The sequence below is a fragment of the Crocodylus porosus genome, unplaced genomic scaffold (assembly GCF_001723895.1).
Source record: "Crocodylus porosus isolate Cpor-Errol unplaced genomic scaffold, CroPor_comp1, whole genome shotgun sequence".
In the NCBI taxonomy this organism is placed as follows: Eukaryota; Metazoa; Chordata; order Crocodylia; family Crocodylidae; genus Crocodylus; species Crocodylus porosus.
In genome coordinates, this window is record NW_017728886.1 from 269,752,514 (window position 1) to 269,774,058 (window position 21,545).

The 21,545-nt window shown below is 53.3% G+C and overlaps 1 protein-coding gene across 1 annotated transcript in view; it reads right to left on the reverse strand.

The window, feature by feature from the left end:
* The window catches only part of ZC3H3 (zinc finger CCCH-type containing 3), a 281,816-nt gene that overhangs the window by 29,528 nt on the left and 230,743 nt on the right, over positions 1-21,545 (reverse strand). Inside the window, exons 9-10 of the mRNA XM_019553621.1 lie at positions 10,561-10,742; positions 6,059-6,261 (exon numbers count right to left, since the gene is read on the reverse strand). Of these exons, the coding sequence (XP_019409166.1) occupies positions 6,059-6,261; positions 10,561-10,742 (385 nt within the window). The remainder of the gene's footprint in view (positions 1-6,058; positions 6,262-10,560; positions 10,743-21,545) is intronic.

Below are 21,545 nucleotides of genomic sequence, written 5' to 3' on the forward strand. Positions count from 1 at the left end.
CTAACCCGTGGCCCAGGTGTGCCTGCCCCGGGGCCGAGGGGGGCCCAGCAGGTAGGTGGCTGTTCTGGTCCCTACTTAGGAATCATCATTCAGTTCGTCCAGGTGTGAAACATCCTTTTACTCCCAAATCTTGTTCTCTGCATGGTCTTGTCATGGGACGCCATCCACTGTCTCCCCATGTGAGATCTACTGAGCACTGACCAGATCTGGGCATTCAGGAGATCCTCCATATATCTGATGCTTCACAAGAGGGTGCACTGATCCTCATGACCACCAGTTTTTTCCTCCATCAGCCCCGCTGGTTTGCATTTCATGCCAAACAAGCCCCTCCTGTCTTCAGGCAGGAAGTGGAAGGTGGCACATCGGGCGCAGGTAACAAGACCTGGCGACTCTCTGCCCACAGTTGTTGCCAAAAGGAAATCAGAGAGCGAAGCACCCAGATTCGCACAGAAACTCCACCGGTAGCCACTTCCTATTCAAACATGTGCTAGTGTATCTCTCTTAATCCTCATGAAAGGTCACCTATAAACTCACTGGACCAAAGCCCAAATGTAATCTCAAGGCTACACTCCTGGAGGGAAATACTGTGGGATCAAACCCATACACCTAAAATAAATCACAGCAGCCCCGAAGTCACCAGATTCAGCCAATCCCCTCCATGGCCCAGGATCACCACTCTTGAGTAATACTCTGCCATTATCGGCCGACACTGGAGACGGCTGCTTTACTAGCGAGTGATCAATCATCCCAAATCCCCTATTTCACGCTGCACCAACAGGCATAGTGGCATGCTGCACGTAATTGAGAAAGAATAGCATATTCTGCTTCAGTGGGATGAACCTCCTGTGGCCAGTCCTGAAAGGCTGGGCAAATTCAAGGATCACTGGCTGTTGCCAATGTTTTCCCCATCCAAGTGGACCATAGGTGTGCACTGGTGCGAGGGCTGTGTGACTGCACTCAAGGCTGTAGGATGTTCGATCAACTCCAGGGAGACAGATCGGTAAGCAAAGAGAAGGCAAAGTGGCCAAAGGGGCATGGAAAATACCATTTCTCACATACCTAGTCATCAATGCACTTGGATGCTTATCTTGCTGGGATAATCTGACCCCAGCTGCCTTCCCGCCCCTTGGGCAGGGGGCTGGACCCGACGATCTTGCGAGGTCCTGTCCAGCCCCGACGTCTATGAAATCTAGTATCAAGAGATGCAACTGAAACTTGCACAATCCCCTCCCTACTGGGGACCCTCTTATCTTAAGAGGCCACCTCACATTACCCCAGCATGTAACAACCACAGTTCTGCTCCTGCTTTCTAAAGCAGCTGTTTGCCATTCACCATGGGAGCTGGATCCCTGGAGGGGCTGCTGAGGATGCACCCGCCCTAAGTGAACAGCAGTGCCGACAAGGCCTGGATTCATTCAGGCACGAATCGTAGAATCGCAGACAAGGAGGGTTGAAGGGACCTCGGGAGGTCACATTTAGTCCAAGCAGGACCAGCCCCAACTCCATCATCCCAGCCAAGGCTTTGTCTATCTGGGTCTTCAAAACCTCCAATGATGGAGATCCCACCACTTGTCTGGGTAACCTGTCCCAGTGTTTTACTACCCTCCTTGTGTGAAAGTCTTCCCTAACATCCAACCTCTACTTCCCTTGCTGCAACTTGAGCCCATTGCTCCTTGTCCTGTCGTCTGCCCCCACTGAGACCAGTCCAGCTCCATCCTCTTTGCAGCCCCCCGGCAGGGAGGTGACGGCTGCTATTCAATCCCCCTTGGTCTTCTCTTCTCCAGACTAAGGCAGCTTTCGTTTCCACTTCCCTGTTAGCCTCAGCTCCTGTAAAACACAGGAAAAGCCCCTCCAGCTGCTCCACTCTCCTCACCAATCTGCAGCCGCTCTGTGCTCCTCACCTCTGGGATGAGAGCAAGGCAGATAGACCTGGTCCTGAGATGGGAGTTGTGCGCCTGAGAGGGAAAGGAATAAAAAGAAGCTTCCTTGACACATCCCCAAATATCCTACCCTTGACTGACCTCCACCAGCTCTGGCGACTCCCAGGTCTGGCTTACTTGCACGGTCCCTTCTCCTGACACTAGATGCTGATCCACAGGTGCTGTAGGGGACACAAAGGTCCCCGGCATCCCCTGCCTCTCACTTCCAGAGGAGACCAAGGGAAAACACAAGACGAGATGCTGGCAGGTGCATCAGAACTGCCAGTCCCCACAACACGGGGCAGGAGATGGGCAAGAGGAGGGAGATGCTGGGAAGTATGAGTGAGCTGCTCCATTTCACTGTGCCGATGATTGTGGCAGAGATGACAAGCCACAGAACTAGCTATTTTTTCTCGCCTCTCCCTCTGCAAGGACCAAGAATATTCCTCTATGATTGGCAAAGAGCAGCTAGCAATCAATGCCTCTCCCAGCTTGGAGGTGCCCTTTCCACTAGCGCATCTTCATCCCCCATCTGACGCCCGTTCCTTTGAGCCACTGGGAATCGAGCTACTCCAGGCTGACAAATGCGATGTGCGGCATTTCAGCAGCTTGCTTTCTGGGGATTAATTGCTCCATCTTCAGGGCAGAGATAAAGAAGCCAGATTAACTCGCTGGTTCAAGAGCACTTCCCTGCAACAGACAGCAGCCGCCCTGCCACCAAGATCAAAAGGAGCTGAAACAGGGCCAAGAGGGGGGAGGAAGAAATCACTGTGCTTCAAAAGGGAAGCCAAGCATCACAGACCCTTTATAGAGGCAGTGATCCTTGCTGAAAGGGCATGGCCTGGAGCGTGCTCCTGTTGCGCTGCATTTCAATAGCACATGACCACGCAGCCGGCCTTCCAGGAGCTCGCACGCCAGCAACGCCAGGGCTATGCTGCTAATCCCGGGAATCCTTCTTTCCACACAGCCTTGGGATGTCTTGGAACCTCCTGGCCTTGGCGCGGGTTTCACACTTTACCGCCAAGGCTGACATTGCTCTGAAGGTCCGTGCAGCAGAGCAAGGGAGGAGAAGGGGCTCATCTGAACTTCTGGCTGACTCTTGCTCCAGTCCCCGGCTGACCCGTCCACACAAGCAGGCCGGGACGCCTTACTTCCACGATATACATGAGGCGCCTCCAATCATCAGGGTACCTGCCTGAGCGGACTAGGTACCAAAACTTACCTTTCAGCACCCGTTTGGTTTCATTCTTTAGACCAACTACTGCACAGAAGAGCACAGGAAGCGGAGAGAGGAGCAGCCAACATACCTGAGTGCCGCTGGGTGCAATCGGAGGCTGTGCATGTCAGAGGTACGTTTTACCTATCTGTGCATACCAGAGCGCATGCCAAAGGAGATCTGGCCTCCTCCTACTGGGACCACTTCTAGTTGGGTTAAGCTGTTAATTGTATTGTGGGAAGTGGTGGGGGCCCAGGCCACATGGTCCATGTGATACGCACAGAAATAACCAAGGGAGAATCCCTGCCTCAGAGCACTTGCTGTCTAAGCAGGTTCAAGTGCGACTCCTGGATCCTCTGCTCTGCTTCGCTCTGGACCCTCTCTTCTCCCTCCTGCCAAACCCTTCATAACGCTTTTGCAATCCTGCTCCTCCCTGGTGATCCCCAACACACGCAGGGCATGGTCCAGTAGCCTTCACGAAGAGCTAAAAACCGAACGGGATCTTCTGGCAGTCTCCGACGCTGGCCTGGGGATTACAACAAGGGCTAAAACTGTAAACCTAGACACACAGCTGAGCGATACCTCTGCAATATGCTAGGCCTTTACATGTATAGCCTCTTCTCACCCTCAATGCTTTTTTCTCCAGGAATCACACCTCTATGGTAAACCAGAAACAGACTCGGTCCTCATCTCTGGAGCAGACGAGTTCTCCGGAGTAAGCGACTGCTTCCCACCCCTTCAATGAAACTCTGCACAATTCTCACAGCAAAATCCCTTGCCCCACTCAGGAAGGCTGTGCAGCTGGCTGCTCTGATATGTCAAGGGCCTCCTCAGTCCTCTCCATGGGAAGGACTGAAGATGACCTCGAAATAACAGCACTTCCCACACAGCAACTTCTGAAAGAAGTGATCTTCACACGAGAGTTTTCCAGCCTCCAACAAGGTTCTCAGGATCCTCTCTCTTCCACATTCCCCATTACAATTACAATCCAGCTTCATGGCCATCACCATCACAGTCTTTTGTATTGCTTAGATGATGGCTTGTCTGGGCTGGTTTGCACAGGGCTGACCCTGCCTCAGGCAGGGCTTGGACTAGAGGTGAGCTCTGCAGCTGCCGTCCAGCCCCACTTCTCCAGGACTCTGCGATCATCAGTCGCCTCGAGGGCAAGTCTTCCGAGCTGCTCAGCAGACCCTACGCCTCCCTCAGGAGCTAAAGGATTGCAATGAAATTGGTGAAACGACACCATTTTGCCTCAGGTCAGTCGAGGCGCCGAGTTCAATGTCAAAGGAAACAGTCTGCTTCTTCAGGTTATCGAACAGTTTTGCTTTTTTCTTTTTTTCTTTCTGAAGAGTTGGGTACGTTTCAGAGCACGTTGCCAGCATCTTCCTCTGGGCTTTTCTTTCCTCCTTTCCGACGGGCTGAATTCCCCAAGGTCAACCTGAATTCACAAATCGTTTTGGCCACCTCCCCGCTGCATTTTCCAGTGAATGCACTGAAAACACTTTTGTCCAGTTCTACTGACTATGCAACAAAGCAGATGATCCTCGATTGCCCTTTTAGGGAAAAGATGCAGGCTAAATCACGGCTATTCCACAAGAGCCATTCCCGGGGCAAGGAAAGCAGGAGAGATCACCTTCCCTGCGCTGCCCTACAGTCTCCCAGCTGTGATGGCTGGCTCCTGGCAGAGAAGAAATGGAAAGGTTCCCCAGGGACTGGGTCAGCATCCCTCCTATATTGGCAGCAGGACGACTGTTCACCTCCACCCTCTCCCTCCCGGGGCAGACAACACCCAACACCATATCTTAGCACAGGAGTTGACATCGGTGCTTGGAGTGATTGCTGCAAAATGTCCTACCCAGCACCTTTTCCTCACGCTGTTGAAAGGTAGATGACCCCAAAGACACATGGCCTATGTATCTGTCATCCCCCAAGTCAGCTTGGCAAGGGCTATGGAGGTATTTCTGCCTTCCTCTGTTGCTGCAATCACAATCTACTTCCTAGGCAAAATGTGCTGGGATGAGCCTAGCTATTTCCGTGCCCTCCAGCCAAATCTGCTCTACTCTCTCACACACTGTACTTTCGGAGGCCTTTAGCTTTGTATATGGAGGAGCCCAAAGTTATTGTCAGGTATTAGGGGTGCTTCCTAATATCCTACAGAAAGCAGAAGCGACTCCACCCATTCATCGCCTCTTAATGCTATTTGTCTCGACACCAAATGAGTGGGTGTTCTCACAAAGCAGCCTTCAGTCCCAACAGTAAATGCTGGCAGGTGTCTTAGCAGCTCCCTGAACCACCCTGCTGCCTCCTTATGTTTGGAAAGGACGTACATGCGTCTCAAACACACGCTGGAAGCCGGTGACTGACAGCAGGGTGCTCACCTAGAGCATGGGGCAGCAGGTTGGAGGTAACGCACAGGACAAGGAAAGGAGGGGTCTGCACCCAGCTCGCCCAGCTGTATCCGCACAGAAACGGAAGAGTGAAGCAAAGGACTGGGTCCATTTTTGGTGATGTTCAGCTCAAGTGGACAAACGCAATTTGTCTGGTAACCCCTAATGAAGCTTTGGTCCCATCAAAGCCCTAGGCCACCATTCAGGCATGTGAGAGCAGCACAGGTGCTGCAACAGGTGAGGACTGAGGTACAGGAGCGGGAAGGGAAGGGAAGCCAAGGCCAAGGTTGGGGAGAGGGGGAGTGATGGGTGAGGTGTGTAGGACTGAAGCACCAGCAGCCCTGAAGCACCTGCCCAAGTGCAGATGATCGGCAAGGTCCCTTCCAGCCCCTAACAATTACGAAACAGCAGTGGTCCTGTATGACTGAGGCAGCAAAAGCAACGAACGCTGAGATGCAGCGCTCGTGCTTAGGTCTGAACAACCAGAGTGAGCCCCAGCGCTCCTGAGAGCGTTACCCAGAACAGCAGCCTTGTACCTGTCTCCTCTCCTGCCTTGTCTCTCTCAGGTCTGCGGGCCTCGTCACTCGGGGAGGTGGATGACAGCAGAGAGATGAAGGACGGCAGCTTCTGGAGCCTGCTGGTGCCGGGGGCCTCTGCGTCACTCCAAAACTTGACCTCCTGCTCCGCTCTGGAGGGTCCGGGCACCTCTCCATCATCATGGACCCGGGCTGCTTCCCTCCTGAAAGACACACATGAGTATGGCAGTAACTGGGAACCAGCTGGGAACAGCAAGAAAGGTCAACAGGTTAGAGAAGGAGTCACTGGAGTCAGACACAGGAGACACATTAGCTCATCTAGGCTGTCTAAATGCCAGGCATGGACTGTTCCCTACAGTCTAATTCCAAGGGCCTTGCCCTATATCCAGTGTTCAATGACCTGAGCACTGGTGGTCCTGTGAAGCAATCCAATATTCAGTGTGAGGTTTCCCTTTGCCCAGCTGGGCCCCTTTACCCTTATTTACATCCCAGAATATCCCAGCCTCTCTGTGAAGGAAATTTCCACTCTTCAGATACTTGGAGAGCTTTGAACTGGGCCCAGACCAGTCACCTGCGTTCTTCTGGGTCATCAAGTCAAGCCAAACAGCAAGGGGGAAGGGAGCTGGGCTGGAGACCAAAGTGCTCTCTCCTGCTATAAAGGCTGGGGGGGTGCGATGGGTTTACCGGGCCCTGAGCCGTCCCCAGTCCCAGCTCTCCATCTGCTCTGCTGAGCCTGTCCCCATGGCTCGCTCCTCGGAGGGCACACGGCTAATGTGACACTTCATCTCATTTGACATCTCTGTTGACGGCGCTAATAAAGGAAAAAATGCCTGAGTGGTTTAGAGCTTCTCTAAACCAGGCCCCTTCTCTCTCTCTCAGGCAGAGATTGCTGTCCCCCTTCCCAGGAAAGGCGGCTGGAAGCAGCTCTGCATAGCACCGCTCCCCGCTGGCCAGCTCCGTGCTCCTGCATTCTTACCTAAAAAGAGCAAGGAAATATTTTACACCTCGTTCACAAGGGGGATGTGAGCTGGATGTCATTCCAAGCCGATTCTCTCACTCGGGGTAACTTTGGAGAGAGAGCACGCTGTGCTGGCTCCCCTGTGCTACCATACAAGGCAGGGCCTTGCGCTGCCAAGATGCGTCCGGGGGCCCGATATAGAGAGGGCTGGGGGTCCAGCTCTGCCCGCCTCTAGCCAGGTGACTGGGAATGATGAAGGATGGGCAGGACCAAAGGGGGGGTGGATTTTGCAGGTGGAGAGGGGTTCACATGTAATGCTGCCTTCCAAAGAACAGGTGGAGTTTCCCAACTCCGAGCCAGCCACCAAAATACATCACCTGGTCCCTTCCCCAGCACCCACTGCCAGACTGTTTTGGGTAGCCTTTGCCCATCACGACCCCAGGGCAGGCTGTTCAGGCAAGCCTGTGGCTCTGCTCCTAGGATGCCAATGTGAGGTTTGCCTAAAAAAACAGGGGATCCAGTGCAACCCCAAGACACTTGCTGTGCAGGGGAAGAGGTGCTGGGTGGCAAAGTCGCTCGGCAGAGGAAGGGCTGTGGGGGAAGAGCCAGGGATGTTTGCCGCTCCCCCTGCCATAGGTCCCTGGGTGGCTCTGCTTTGCAGGCCATGCCCCCTGCCGAGCACACCTCCCTGTCTGTCCCCTGGCCCCGTGCGTGCTGTCACCCCGCCGGCTCCCGGAGACTCATTAGCTGCTGTTAACAAAACGTTCCCAAGGAGCGACACAGACGGCAGGGGTGGGGACGGGGGCAGGACGAGCCAGGAAGCATTCAATGCCGCAGCACTGATGAGCCCGGGCGACAGGCTGCTGACAGGGATTGATAAAGCCGGCCTGCCAACGCGGCCGGGGAGGGGGGGAACTCGAGCCAGCGCGCCTCACCCAGTGCTATTCTGGTCCTAGCAAGCAGCTCTGCCCTTAGCATGTCTGCCTGGCGGGCTCCACCTTCACCCCTCACCGCTCCCGGGGCGGGTGCCCCAGGGCAGCTGCAATGTGCCAGCGTGAGGATGTTCTCTCCCGAGACCGGGCGTCTACCCTAGAAAACGCGGCGCACCCACTGATGCGAGGGAGCACGGTGCTGGCGATCGTGGGATGTGACAAAGGCCGATTTCTAAAGGCCTGGCAATGACTGAAACAACTCGCCCGCAGCGCGCACGGAGGAAATGCAGGAGAGTGCAACCCCTCGACCCTTCTGACACGTCGTCCCACACGAGGGGCAAAGTCTTCAGCCACGTGGGAGCTCGTTATCAAAGGTGGAGAAGAAACTGCTGGCTGTGGACGCTGACGGTGCTGGACAGCCACTGCGATCTGAGCACCCCACAGATACCAGGGGCAAATATTATCCTGGCTTCCCTTGTTTTTCGCACGAACACTTTCTGCTTACTTCTTCCCCTTCCTATACAGGCTCCCTGCCCCTATGTCCCCAGCTCTGTACCCATCCTAAGATGCCACCATGGCAGGAAGAGCAAGCCTTGCCCTCAGCTATGAACACAGCGAAGGGCAGGCTCCTTCTGGTCTCCTCCAGGATGGTCCCTTCCCCTCCTGCTGAAAATCCTCTGCTGGGCAAGAGGAGGTTCCTGCGCGTGGCTTAGACCTGCCCTCTCTTCTGGTCAGCCCAGACCCATTTCTATAGGCAAAAGATGTCAGCCAGGCTCCGTTTCCTCTCCTGCAAAAGGGCTGATCAATTAACAGCAGCAGGCAAGATGAGCTGTGGAGCTGGCGCTCCCGCCTGGGAGAGAAGAGGGTCAGGCATTGTACCACTGCCTGGTTGCCTGCCTGACAGTGTTATTACACTTCTCCCTTTGCAACCCACAGAGTTAATGGCAGAGGAGAAACCTCTGGGTGCCAGGCTTGGTGGACTGCCCAGCGAGGTAGTTTTCAGCCACGCAGCATCATTAAAATGAAATAATCAATAGACCCCAAGGGCACGGAGGACAATGACCCCCTGCAAGGCTCACGCAGTCATTTTACGCTGAGAGTTGCTGATGTGATTAGCGAAGCACCAAGCGCGACATCAGAGGCATCCTGCAGCACTGATTATGTTTCCATGTCCTTCTCCACCTTGGCTTCTTCTAACAGACGCTTCTGTATAGGACAGAGGCTGGCAGCTCGCTACCCATCTCCGAGGTCAGGGTCTCTTTCCCCTTTACACCCTGTAGTGTGGAGCAACCTGGGCCTAAAGCTCTTAGGCAGGAGACTGGGGCGTGATTCTCAGCTGGCTGGGCCAGCATCACAGGTGAGGAGGAAGACGTTCTGGGGTTATGAGACCCAACAAATCCCAGCGGCGCTGCAATGGTCCCTTACAGCCCTGCCCAAACCTCCTACCTCTCTCCCTGAGCTCGCCATGTCCCTGCTTCCTGGGGAAAGGCAACAAATCCATTTGCCTTTGCGTGACGGGACCCAGAGGGAAGCTTAGGATGTTTTCGGTCCTGTGCACCATGAAGCTGTCTCCCCCATCCACGGTAGAAGTGGTTTGGTGGCTCCAAAGGGCTCTCTGTCTAGTCCTCTCCCCAGAAAGCAATGGCTACATAAGGCAGGGAGCGCAGCCAGGATGGCATCTGGGATGGAGAAGACTCTGGCTCCACATAGACACTGCAGCTCATTCCTCCACATTTTATAAAAATGTAATAAAATATTTCATATATACAAACGTAGAATCACAACCCTCAAAACATGCAAATATATTTACAATAAATTCACTTCTGGTGATATAGCAGCCTAATCTAACAGACACCTCTTCAATTCAGTCATCTAAGCCTTCACAAATCAACATTTTAAGGCCAGAGGTGGTCTTTGGGGCAGATGTTTCAACCTGAGCGATGGGAGTGTAGAGGTTGACAATGGAGTCACTTGAGACTTGGGGCTAGTGCCCCCAAAACCCTTGTAAAAGATACCACAGGAGCCTACAGTGGTTGGGGCCATGGTTTTGCATCACTTTTGACACTGTCTGCAGAACCATAGTGACAAAGTACCCCCTAATCACCCATCCACTGCACCCTGCAGGAGTTTCCTTGGAAATCCCCCCTCCATGTTCTCACCCGGTCTGACCCTATTTCGCTTGCAGGACCTGTGAAACAGTGGCCCCGATCAGTTATGCACCTCCAGTCAGGCCTTTTCAACCTACATGTATTCCACTTTCAGGCACAAAACTAGAAAATCAGCTTCACAAGAAAAGCGTTTTGCTACCAGCCCTGCCAAACCAAAGAACAAGTCAGAGCCTCTTAAGTCTCATGGCCCCTGTGATGAATAATTAGTGTGATCCCAGTGTCAAGATAAGCAGCTTGAGAAGTGATCTTGATATCAGAAGGGGTCTGAATTGGTGACTCTCAGATAATCGGTTCAGTCGATTAAAAGAGATTGAAAGAAGGTGCAGCTGGTTTCACAAAACCCTAAGAGAACTGAGCCGTCAGGAGCACGTGCGGGAGAGCCCAGGCCATGCATCCACTCACCATTAAAGAAAATTTAGGCAAAGGAGGACACTGCTGCCTTACCTGAGTGTCTGCTCCCCAAGCCGCCTCCACTTCGGTGGCGAGCTGCCCCGGTCAGAGTCCCCTGAGCTGGGGGCATGTCTCCCATGTCGCTTCTGGGGATGCTGCAGTTTGCACCGAGCGCCCTTCGGACAGACGCCTTTCTTGGCGAAGTCAGGGCACACCAGGGTGTGCTTCTTCTTGCACTGAAAAGAAAAGGACACAGCACTGTGAGGAGCTTGTGCATGCAACACGCCACGATTCCTCACTTTCCCAAAGACCTGCAGGGCAAGTTAATGAAGATTGGCTGTTTCCTTCGGGTGGCACTAACAGATCATTAAAAACAATGGGAAAATGACTGCTCCACTATTTCCTTTCTAGGCCTGGGCAAGACAGGAGGCTGTCCCTCTTCCCCTGCAAATGCCAGGGGCCATTCAGACTTGCTCATCCGGTTCCAAGTGCATGATCTTTGCACCCCTGGTTCGCTAATCGCCAACCACAAAATCCTATCCACTTTGCCTTCCCCTAAAGAGGCCATTGTAGAGATACCCTGCATGGAAATCAGGTGACAATTTTTCCTGGGATGGTAATATCGCCCTTGGTCACACGCATCTGGAGCTCAGGGAGGAGTGAAGAGAAGCAGGGAAGAATAAGGCTCCCTCTCCTCAAAGTTAATCCATTTTGGGCTGCTGGGGTATATCCAACGCACACCAATCGCTGCCAGACCGTACCCTTCACCTAGTCCCCAGTGGGAGCTTGGGGCAATGGGGCTTGGAGACAGAGAAAGAAAACGGAGGTTTCCTCGAGGTGATCTGCTCCAGCGCTGAACCACCCTCAGCGAGAAACTTCTCCCTAATCTCCAACCAAAACCTCCCTTGGTACAATTTAAGCCCATTACTACTTATCCTGTCCCCTGTGAACACGGGGAACAATTGATCCCCGTCCTCTTTATAACCACTCTCTTTGCATTTGAAGACTACTCTCAAATCCCCCCCTCTGTCTTCTCTGTTACAGAAAAAATATTCCCAGGTCTTCCCATTTGCCTTCACGCATCTGGGGAGGGACAGAAGAGGCACGGGGACGTCTGTGGTTGTTTCCAGGGCAGAGAGGAGAAGTGCAAAGGACAACGACCCCCGGGCTGCTGCCGCTAGCTTTGCTTAGAAGAATATGCTTGCTCTGAAGTGACCTGGGGGAGTCAGAAGTTTGAAGCACAAAATGCTGCTCTAAAAGGAGGGCCTGCACAGGAGCTAGGCTTGGCACCGGTCTCTCCTGGCGTGAAGAGACGGCTGGCAGCCTGCCCTCAGGAGCGTCTCTTGCCCTTGCAGCAAGCCGAGAGTCCTCCAAATGCAAGGACCTTGGAGACTCTTTTGGCCAAGGTTAACCAGAAACAGTTAACCAGTCAGCAGCATCAATACACAATTCCCTTAGCACATGCCCTGCTAAGACCTATTACACCACTACAATTGTGCATGCAAAAAGGAGAGGCTGAGGAAACTGGCTGATTGAGTCTGGAGAAGAGAAGACCGAGGGGGATTGAATAGCAGCCTCCACCTCCCTGCAGGGGGGCTGCACAGAGGATGGGGCTGGGCTGGTCTCAGTGGGGGCAGATGCCAGAAGGAACAATGGGCTCCAGCTGCAGCAAGGGAAGTTGAGGCTGGATATTAGGAAAAACTCTCTCACGAGGCAGGTGGGGAAGCACTGGGACAGGTTACCCAGGGAGTCTCCACCCTTGGAGGTGTTGAAGACCTGGATTGACAAAGCCTTGTCTGGGATGATGTAGTTGGGGCTGGTCCTGCTTGGAGCAGGGGGTTGGACTAGATGTGACCTCCGGAGGTCCCTTCAACCCTCATTTTCTATGATTCTCTATCAGCTCAGTTATTTGAATTGCACACCCAGTCACGGTAACCACAGGAACAAGCAGGTACACATCCAGCTAGTAAAGTGTTCGCATAACAGATGCAATCGTACACCCTGTAAAGAAATGAGCTTCTAATTCCAAAGCCGGAGACAGAGCAGTTCAAATGTTGGGCCTCTGCGGGTGTCCGGCTATCAGGTGGTAGGGCAAGAGTGCTGTACTGACGTCAGCTTTTGCCCTGGGGATTTCTTGCTGACTGCCTGAGATGACAGCAGCAGAGTGCTTGCATTAAAAACCAGGTACCCTCGCCCTACCCAACATTTCTTCATTTCTTCTGGTTGGAAGCAGGACCAGGCAACACACAACAACTGCACCCCCCCACCTGTCAGTCAGGGCTTGCAGCTGGGTCCAGCCCCCCCAGTAACACCTGCAGCTGGGCAGACTGGGACAGGAAAGGCTGGCATGGGACCAGCCACTTTGGGACCTGGTAGTCAGGACTTCGGGCACGCTGGGTGTGAGCTACGGTGCATTCAAAGCCCCAGCCTCGCGGATAGGCTACAGCTCACTGACATCTGCTGCAGCACTCTCTGTGAGCCAGTCTCAGCGGACAGCCCTCATCGAAATCATGGCTGTAGCACGGGGATCAAAGACTTGCTTCTGTCGAGCCCAGGGATAACACAGCGAGATTTTATGGCACCTTTCACATAAGCTGTCTCCCACAGCAGCCTCCGCTGCTCAACAAGCTGCTGCCTAGATGGGAAGAAATGCACAGGCTGGGCAGGCAGGAGAGAGCTTCTCAGTGGAGATTTCCAGAGGCGGACGATGCAGATGGGAAGGGAACAGCCTCTAGTCTCCGCTTTCCCATGCAAATCTCCCCTCCTCCCATGCACGCCCCCTGTGCGTCGCTTCAGAGCCAGCACACAAGCGGCCCGCACCTACCCTACTCTCCTCCAACCTGCCACCGGGTCCCCAAAGCATGATGAACCCTTTGCTCGCTGTCACCTGGAGCAGTGGCACACCCGTGTCGCACAGCGTAGCACACGAGAGGGACTGCGAGTTACACGACTGACCGACACACCTCTGCTGCCCTGCGCAAAGCACGGAGGAGAGATCAGACGCCGGACTGTGAAGCTATCTAGTCTTTGAACAGCCCGGGCCCTGCAACCCGCTACCCCACCCCACCCCGTGACATGCAGTTCACCTAGTCTGAGGCTGGGAAGCCAGCGCCAGGTTGTTCCCTGCAGCGTGTCCTTATCCAGGCTCTGGCTAAATGAACCCAGTTAATGGGGCTTCTCCGGCTCTCGCTGGGAGACTTGACTACGGCTGAATGCACTTCAGACACCAGAGGGGCTGATCTGTTTGAAGCCACTTCATGCTGGGGTTAGCTCAGGCCACAGCTCCAGCAAGAAGCAGGCGCTGTGGCTTCTCCAGGAGGGCTGTCAACTCCTAAGGGTCCATCCCCTGGAAAAGATGCCCCACAGCAATAAAGCCAAGAGTTGCATCAAATGATGAATGCGTTGGACAGAAAGAGTGAGTGGGGCTGACGGCATGCGACAGCCAACGGTGCTCTCTGTCCAGTGCTTCCCAGGAAGGCCACAAAAACGACTGTCCTCGGCAGCAGCTTGCAGCGGGGGGGAGGGGGTACTGGACCAGCTACCAGAGCTGACCTCATAGCAGGTAAAACATCCACTGCAGAGATGTCCTTTTGCCCCCCCAGCAAAATGCAAGCACCATCTGGGAGGAGCGCAGCAGATGTTCGACATCCGTGCACCAGACTCTGACGGGAAGCAAAAAAATATCCCATTGAAATGAAGCTGCGGGGGGGACACTGGAGGAAGAGCGAATGCAATGCCTGCTGCTGGAAGGGGGCCAGGGCTCCCTGGTGACATTCCTATGCCTACACAAAGTGCCATCCTTGCAACCTCCTGAACGGCAAAGGACCATAGCAAGGAAGAGAGAGAAGGGAGAGCATGGCAAGGAGAGACTCCAACAGCAATGAGGGATTCATTTTTTACCCGTGTGACATCCTCACGCCGTGCTCTCTGGTTACTGGGCTGGTCTGGAGCCTGCCTGTAGCGCTAAGATGCGCTCCCAGCGGACAGCACTTTGTGATACCTGCCTCTGCTTCCCACACGTGCCAGGCACAGCAACATCCTGAAAGCCAGTCTCGGTCGGTCAGGCCTCCGTTTCAAGCCAGCGAGCTGCTTCCCGTCAGCGACAGTCACGTCTTTGCTTCGTCCAAGCTTGGGCCTTGGACCCCACCAGCTACTTCCACCCCAACCAGAGCGCCTTCGCCTTGCCTCTCCCCACTGCAAGGGATGGGGTGCATTCTCCGAGAGATGCAGGCGGGGGGTTCGCCAGGAGATCCCCATGGAAGGGCGACCTGGCTAAAATTCCCATGGGATGCTGGATGCGAATGAAGCTGTTTCCAGCCGTGTCCAGTCACTGCAGACAAGCCACCACTGGGACTTTCACTCCCCGTCGTACTGCTGCCACAAGCTGTGGCTTCTCAGGTCAGATCAGGCCACGGTGGGATGACAGTCGATCATACGTTTCTATAGTATTTTTCATTTCAAAGGTTCCCATGTTTTTTCCCCTTTTACAGGAGGTTGAGAAGGTCGCTCTTGCTTTAGACAGCCCAGCAACTCACTCCAAGACGTTTGCCCAGGTAATGTCATGCTATCAAGTTCACTTTACTCAATACTGCCCACATTATTTACAGGTAGGCTATTAGGTTCTTGTCACCAATTACTTGCATTACAGACGCCTGCAGGCTGCCAGTGCATTCGAGGCTCAAGGAGATGTACACAAAGACCTTACAGCGAAAACAGAGAAGACAGAGGGTGGAAGGGGAAACGGGAGCAAGTGAAGTGACTTGCCCAAGGCCAGAGTAAGGCAGTGGCAGAGTTGAGACTAGTATCCGTGTCCTTTTTCTGCCTGTCCAGTCCAACACGTGGATCACAGAGGGGTTTCCCCCTCCCCCCATACCAGGAAGTTATTTTTGCCTGTCATGGAAAACTTTAAATATATAAGCAAGTCTGTCCCACTGCATTATTCACTCACCTCTACCTGCCCCTGAACTGGCACAATGACATATGCATGCCCTGGACAGGACGTGGGAACTCTAGTACCCAGTAGGCACTTCAGTGGCAATCATCCAAGGTGGAAACTGCAATAGGGTTCAGGGCTCAAACCCCGAGCTGTGCAGAAAAGGGTCCCAGGATCTTTAATGGGGGCTAATGACAGTGTTATGCATTCCCAGTCCAATGGCTATGCCATGCCGGAGGGGATAACATTGCCTAGTGATTCCCCTTCCTGCCAAGCCTGGGTTACCCCGGGATATACCAGGCTCTCCAGGCCGCAGGCCTAGTATTGACCTTCTACAGGGGATGAGCTCTGGAGAGTTCAAAGCCCCACAATGGACAACCTGGCTTGGCGCGAGCATGAAAGGTCACTGAGCACAGCGTCCGGCAGCTGAAGGCACGCTACGAGCTGCAACAATGCAGAGCAGGGGGCAGCTATTCTTAGGAACAGGCAGAAAACCCCCCCCACAGGCTCGTCCTTCCCGCGTGTCAGAGCAGAGGCAAAAACGCCCATTGGAGGATGGTGCCATGCCCGGGGTCTTTACGTAACACAGCCTGCCCCCTTCCTTCCTGCCCCCTTTCCATTCCACTAATGGCCAATTTGCCTCTGCCATGCACTGGGTTGAGTCTAATGGGGGACATCGCTTGCTACCAGAAGCCCCCTCCGCTGTCTTGAACCCCCCCACAACCCAGACATAATATAAATCTCAGGCTCGGTGCTGGCGACTGCATTGGGGAAGCTTCACTGGCTCCTTTTCGAGCATCTACTTTATAAAGAAAACAAACCGTGCGAAACCCATTCCAGGGCCGCGGCCCCGGCTCAGGTTCCTAATGACTTTTCCAAGCCATTCTTAGCTTGGCCACGCTCTCCTATGACAACATGTTTGGCTTCTCCTTCCTAACACGACAGCCCCGAAGCGGCTCTCCGGGCCGCGGGCCTGTCAATCAGCTTCGCCTGGGGACCCGGAGCAGGGAGACGGCAAGGGAGGGCTGCGGCTCATCACCTTCTCAGCCCTGTGCTCTTTTCAGGCCAGGCAGCTTGGAGGGGAGGCGGTGGGTGGAAAAGCCCCTTCTATTTATTTATGGAAGGGGGGGGGGGAGAGTTATGTGAGATGCCCTTCTCTTGCTCCAGGGTATTAAAGCCAGATCAAACATGAGGATTCGGTTACTGTAAACCTGTTTGCCGTCCCGCACATGTCAGTTAAGGTGAAGCAAGAGCTGGCTTTAGGGCTACTACGGAGCAACCTCATTCCCTGGGTCACCCAATCCCTTCCACCTGTCAGGACTGCTAATTATACCCGGCTTAGGAACCCAGCCAGCCAGCAGGTTGTACCATAAAAAGAGAAAACGCTCCGGTCGGGCCGGGGAGTGCTGCACCGAGATTCCAGAGAAAGAGACACCCCAAAAAAGTCCCTGGGAAGTGGGGAAGAGACGGAGGCAGAGAGGCTAAAACCAGCCACACCAGGCTGGTATAGAAGTGGACGCCTCTGGAAGAACGATCCCCAGGGCGGGCGAGAGGCCTGCTCTGAACAACCCTCGCCTCCAGACACGTCTTCAGAGACGGGGAGCATCAGCTCAGGTGCAGCTCAACCAGAGGGTTAGATTTACCCTGCTGGGCTTCACTTCACCCTCCTCCATCTATAGGGCTTCATCTCACAGCTAGATGCAGCACCCTGCACAGCAAGTGGGCAAGGTCACTAGTCTGCAACCTGACCGGTGTGGGCACTTCCTGCCCCTGCCAGCCTGGGCGGGCAGCGCGACACGGGGGCACTCCATGGACAGCCAAGGAGCTCTGGGAGAAATTCAAAGCGCTGCTAACTAGGTCCCCCAAAGCCTCCAGGAGTGCCTTTCTAACACCGCCTTGCACTCATCCCATGTGCCGAAACAAACAGTCCTCAGAAAGGGGGTCAACACCGGGCTGCGCTGAAAGGAGAACGATCAGGCTGAAGAAGACTACTACTAGAGCACTAGGATTGGTCTTGGGAGCAAGTTTATTCGTGATTTTGGCACAAAGGGTAGGAGTGTGCTAGTGATGCAAAGCAGGGAGGCATTGCCAGCAGAGAGGAGGATCAGAATATCTTATAGGAGGAACTGAGTGATCTCTAACAAGTGGCATTACATTTAATACCATAAAGTGCAAGGTCCTGCCCTCAGGGACTCCTAGCAAAGGAGTCCTGCTATTAGCCAGAGGTACATCAGCTGGAAATGGCAGAGGGGGATAAAAATCTATGCGTTTTAGTTATAGCCAGGACCTACTGATGGGCTACGACGCAGAGAGACACGTGATCTTAGGACACATCAAGTCAAGGTATTTCCAGTAGGGAGAGTGAACCATTTATGCCATTGCAGAAGGCACTGGTGAAACCTCGCTTGGCATGCTGTGTAAATGCTGGTTTACACTTGTTTAAGGCAGAGGAATTCAAACTGGAACAGGTGCAGGACGCACGTGGGTGAGCGGGGGCTCGAATCCCTGCCTTGCAAGAGGAGACCGAGAGAGCTTGGGCTCCCTTAGCCAAGCAAACGAAGGCCGAGAGGGGATAGGAATGCGGTCCACAAATACAGCGGGCTGGTAAACACTGGGGGGAGGCGGGAGGGTGGGGAGAGGAGCTACTGAAACCAAAGGAGGATGCTGGCACATGAACAAATTGGCCATGAAAAAATTTAGCTTGGTGATCTGAATCACAATGGGGGCTGGCAGGGCCCTCAGGAGGTCACATCCGGTCCAGCCCCCTGCTCCAGGCAGGATCATCCCCAGCAAAACCAGCCCATCAAGTGCTGGTCTGAGGTTTCTAACCTTCTCAGTTGCGAGCCAGCAGCAAGCGGAAGGTCTGGAGCAGCCTTCCAACAGGGCAAGAGAAGCAGAAGTACTTGAATCCTGATGTAAGCCATGTTCGTTACGGAGGCATTTAGAGGTCTCCTCTAAGATCCCAGCTCAAGCATGCAATGAGAGCCTGTGCCCCAAAGCAGAGCTTGTTATGGCTAGGAAGCCTAGTACAGGTCGTGCCAGGGCAGGGAACTGAACTCAGCAACCTGATGGGCCCTACGCTCCCAACACCCCTCCAGGAACCTGGCTAAGGTCAAGGCCTCCAGCCCAAGTCCTCATGGGCCAACAGACTCCGTTTCTTCCTCCACCATCTGCCCACATCTGTTTTCACTCTCTCATTTCAGCATCCTTTATAGAAGGGAAGGTGCAAGCTATTAGCTCCTTATAGGTGGGTACACCCACTTAATACAAGCCAGGTGCAATGTGCAGAGGTGAAAGGCACCCTACAAGTGGCCAAAACAAAACAAATATATATATAAATATAAAATATCAACACATTCCTGCCCTGGCCTTGTCACCAAATGCTCTCTGCCCCCACTGTGCTGGGGATTTGCAGAGGGGCCTGACATATTTGGTCCCCTCATCTCAAAGAGGAGATAGAAGAACTAGAGAAGGTCCAGAAAAGGGCAGCAAGGATGATCCATCAATTCACAGACTGTAGGACTGGAAGAGATCTTGCAAGATCATCAGGTCCAGCCCCCCTGCACTGGGCAGGAAATGATGAGCCCGTGGAGGGGCTTCCATAGGCAGAGAGACTAATAAGGCCTGGCCTGGCCAGTTTAGAAAAGAGATGTTTGAAGGGGCATACAACAAGGGTTTACAAAATACTAAATGGTGAAGAGAAAGCCAATGGGTTTATTATGGGCTGTCCCTCACAAACCAAGAATGAGGGGTCACAATATGAAACTAGTAAGTATTCAGTTTAAAACTAACACCAAATAGCTCTTTTTCACCCAGTGTGGCATTCAACTGCAATGCTTGTTGCCAGCAGAAGTGGGGGAAGCTGGTCGTTTAGCCATATTCCTACAGAGTTTGGACAAGCTTGGAATAAAGCGGTATCAGTAGCCATTGAATGTGGGAGTTACGGACACAGTGTCTGAATCAGAGCATCGTGGACCTTAAGTGCTGGAGGCCGCAAGTGAGAGAGGAGCAGGGGGAAAACCTGGTCAGACCCACTCACTCTGCCCCCATATGGCACAGGACACTGGGCAGGATGGACCTATGGTCTGACCCAGCACTTGGCAATGAATGCATGTTCATGTTTGTGGGGTGACAGTGGAGACAGGCAGTGACAGGGTGACAACCTGCAGCCATAACTGCTTTGGTTTTATGTCCTGGCCAAACCCACAGGCTGATCTCCCTGAAATGCACTGACCTGGCAAGGTCCCATGGCACCTGCTGGCCGCTTCCCATGACCGAGACATGTTGGTCCACATTAACTTTCCAGATCCTGCATGCAGAAGCAGGATCAACCTGCATGCAGAAGCAGGATCAAGCAGGAGCAGCTTTGCTGTGCTGACATTAGGGCTGGCACTGCATGTTAGCCCTCAGGACATGGCTTGAGGGTAGCAGCCCTCCCCCCAGCCCATCCATCCTTTGTCAGGTTTTGCCTCTTTGGATGCGAGCTCAGCAGGAGAAGGGGCTGTGCCTTCCTATGCGGTTGAACACCCTGAACAAGGTCCTGACCCTGCCTGGACACCTTCAGGAATGCAGTTTCAGAAAGAAATCATGGTAAGCAGGCACCTGATTGAGGTCTCAGCACAGACAAAACCCAAAACCCGTTGCCTCAACTCCAAGTGCTTTTCAAACCATACCAGGCATCCAAAAAGCTCTCTCGGAGCCATTACAGGTAGAACCATCTCCAAGCTACAGGATTAAGTGGCTGGATTGATGTCAGGCTGTTTTAATGTACCTCTTAGCCACAACTTCCTCACGCTAAGTGGCTGTTGGGAAGCTATCAGTGAAGGTGGAGGGGCTGCTTTCTGAAGTCGTTCAGAATTGACAGCTAGTAAATAGCTTTTTTTGATGGCTTTTTTATAATTGGGTGCAGATGGAAGCAGCCTTAAAAATTCCAGCTCCCTGTCATTAAAACCTGGAAGACAATACATCTGAACATCATACAGTCTGTGGAATAATAATGGAGAAATTTATCCAACACATGGAGCCGCATTTGTGCCGTTTCATCTTCAGCTGCAACCAGCGAAAAAAACCTAGGCTTTTTTGTCATTATTTTACACTTTCTTCCTAACATGGAGCTGAAAACCAGCCCCTGGGAGCCATTAAGGGATCCCTGTTGGAGCACCCTGCTAGCTCTACCCTTGGTGCCCAACTACAATAAGACTATGTTAATTATCTCCACTATTTATAACCACACCTCTTACAGTACTTGCGATGCTCAACTCCCAACGATGCAGCAATAATAAGGTGCGATGCATGCCTCCATATTTTCATTTTAGGAGTACAACCCTTATTTGCTTTTTTTTTTTTAAAGCAACTAATCAGTTACCGCTGAGATGCACGCACTCACCGAACATGGGGCTGCTGAGCTGGATTCCTGCCATAAGACATACCTGTGCTTCGCTTCAACCTGTGCAATTGAGGGAAACTCTCCAAGTCCACCCAGCGTGCCAATGAGGTCAGCTGCCTTTGCAACATCAGAGCCCAACTGGATCCTGTTATCAGTGGTATTTTACTCCAAACTCTTCCACTTTGTGTGAAACCGGCCCCCAAGATTTGGGGGAGATTCGCCGTTTCTTTGTCTTTTTGATACTGGCGTAAAAACAGATGACCGAAGGAAAACGTGAAAGCCAGGAGGCTCGTTGAGGCCTGGGGCTGGCGTTTCATTGTGCACGAGTGTGGCGGGGCCTGGAGTGAGAGGACCCTAAGGCTTCCTTTGCACACCAGGGAGAGACAGATCAACAGTGACAAATGCCAGCCACACTCACCTCTTGCTGCCAGGCTTTTACTTGCAACAGAAACGTGGAGCCACGTGGACCCAGAAGAAGCCATTAGTCACTTTTCAAAGGCAACAGGCCTCATGCTTGCAAAGGGAAGAGCGCACACAGCTCTGAGGGACGTTAATGGCAGTCACAGGTATGCAGCACCTCTGCATGAGGAGGCCAAATGTGGACCTCAAGATTCATGGACTTCAGACAACATTTTCATAGATTTCATAGACATTTGGGCTGGAAGGGACCTCGGGAGATCATCGAGTCCAGCCCCCTGCCCCAGGGGCAGGAAGTCAGCT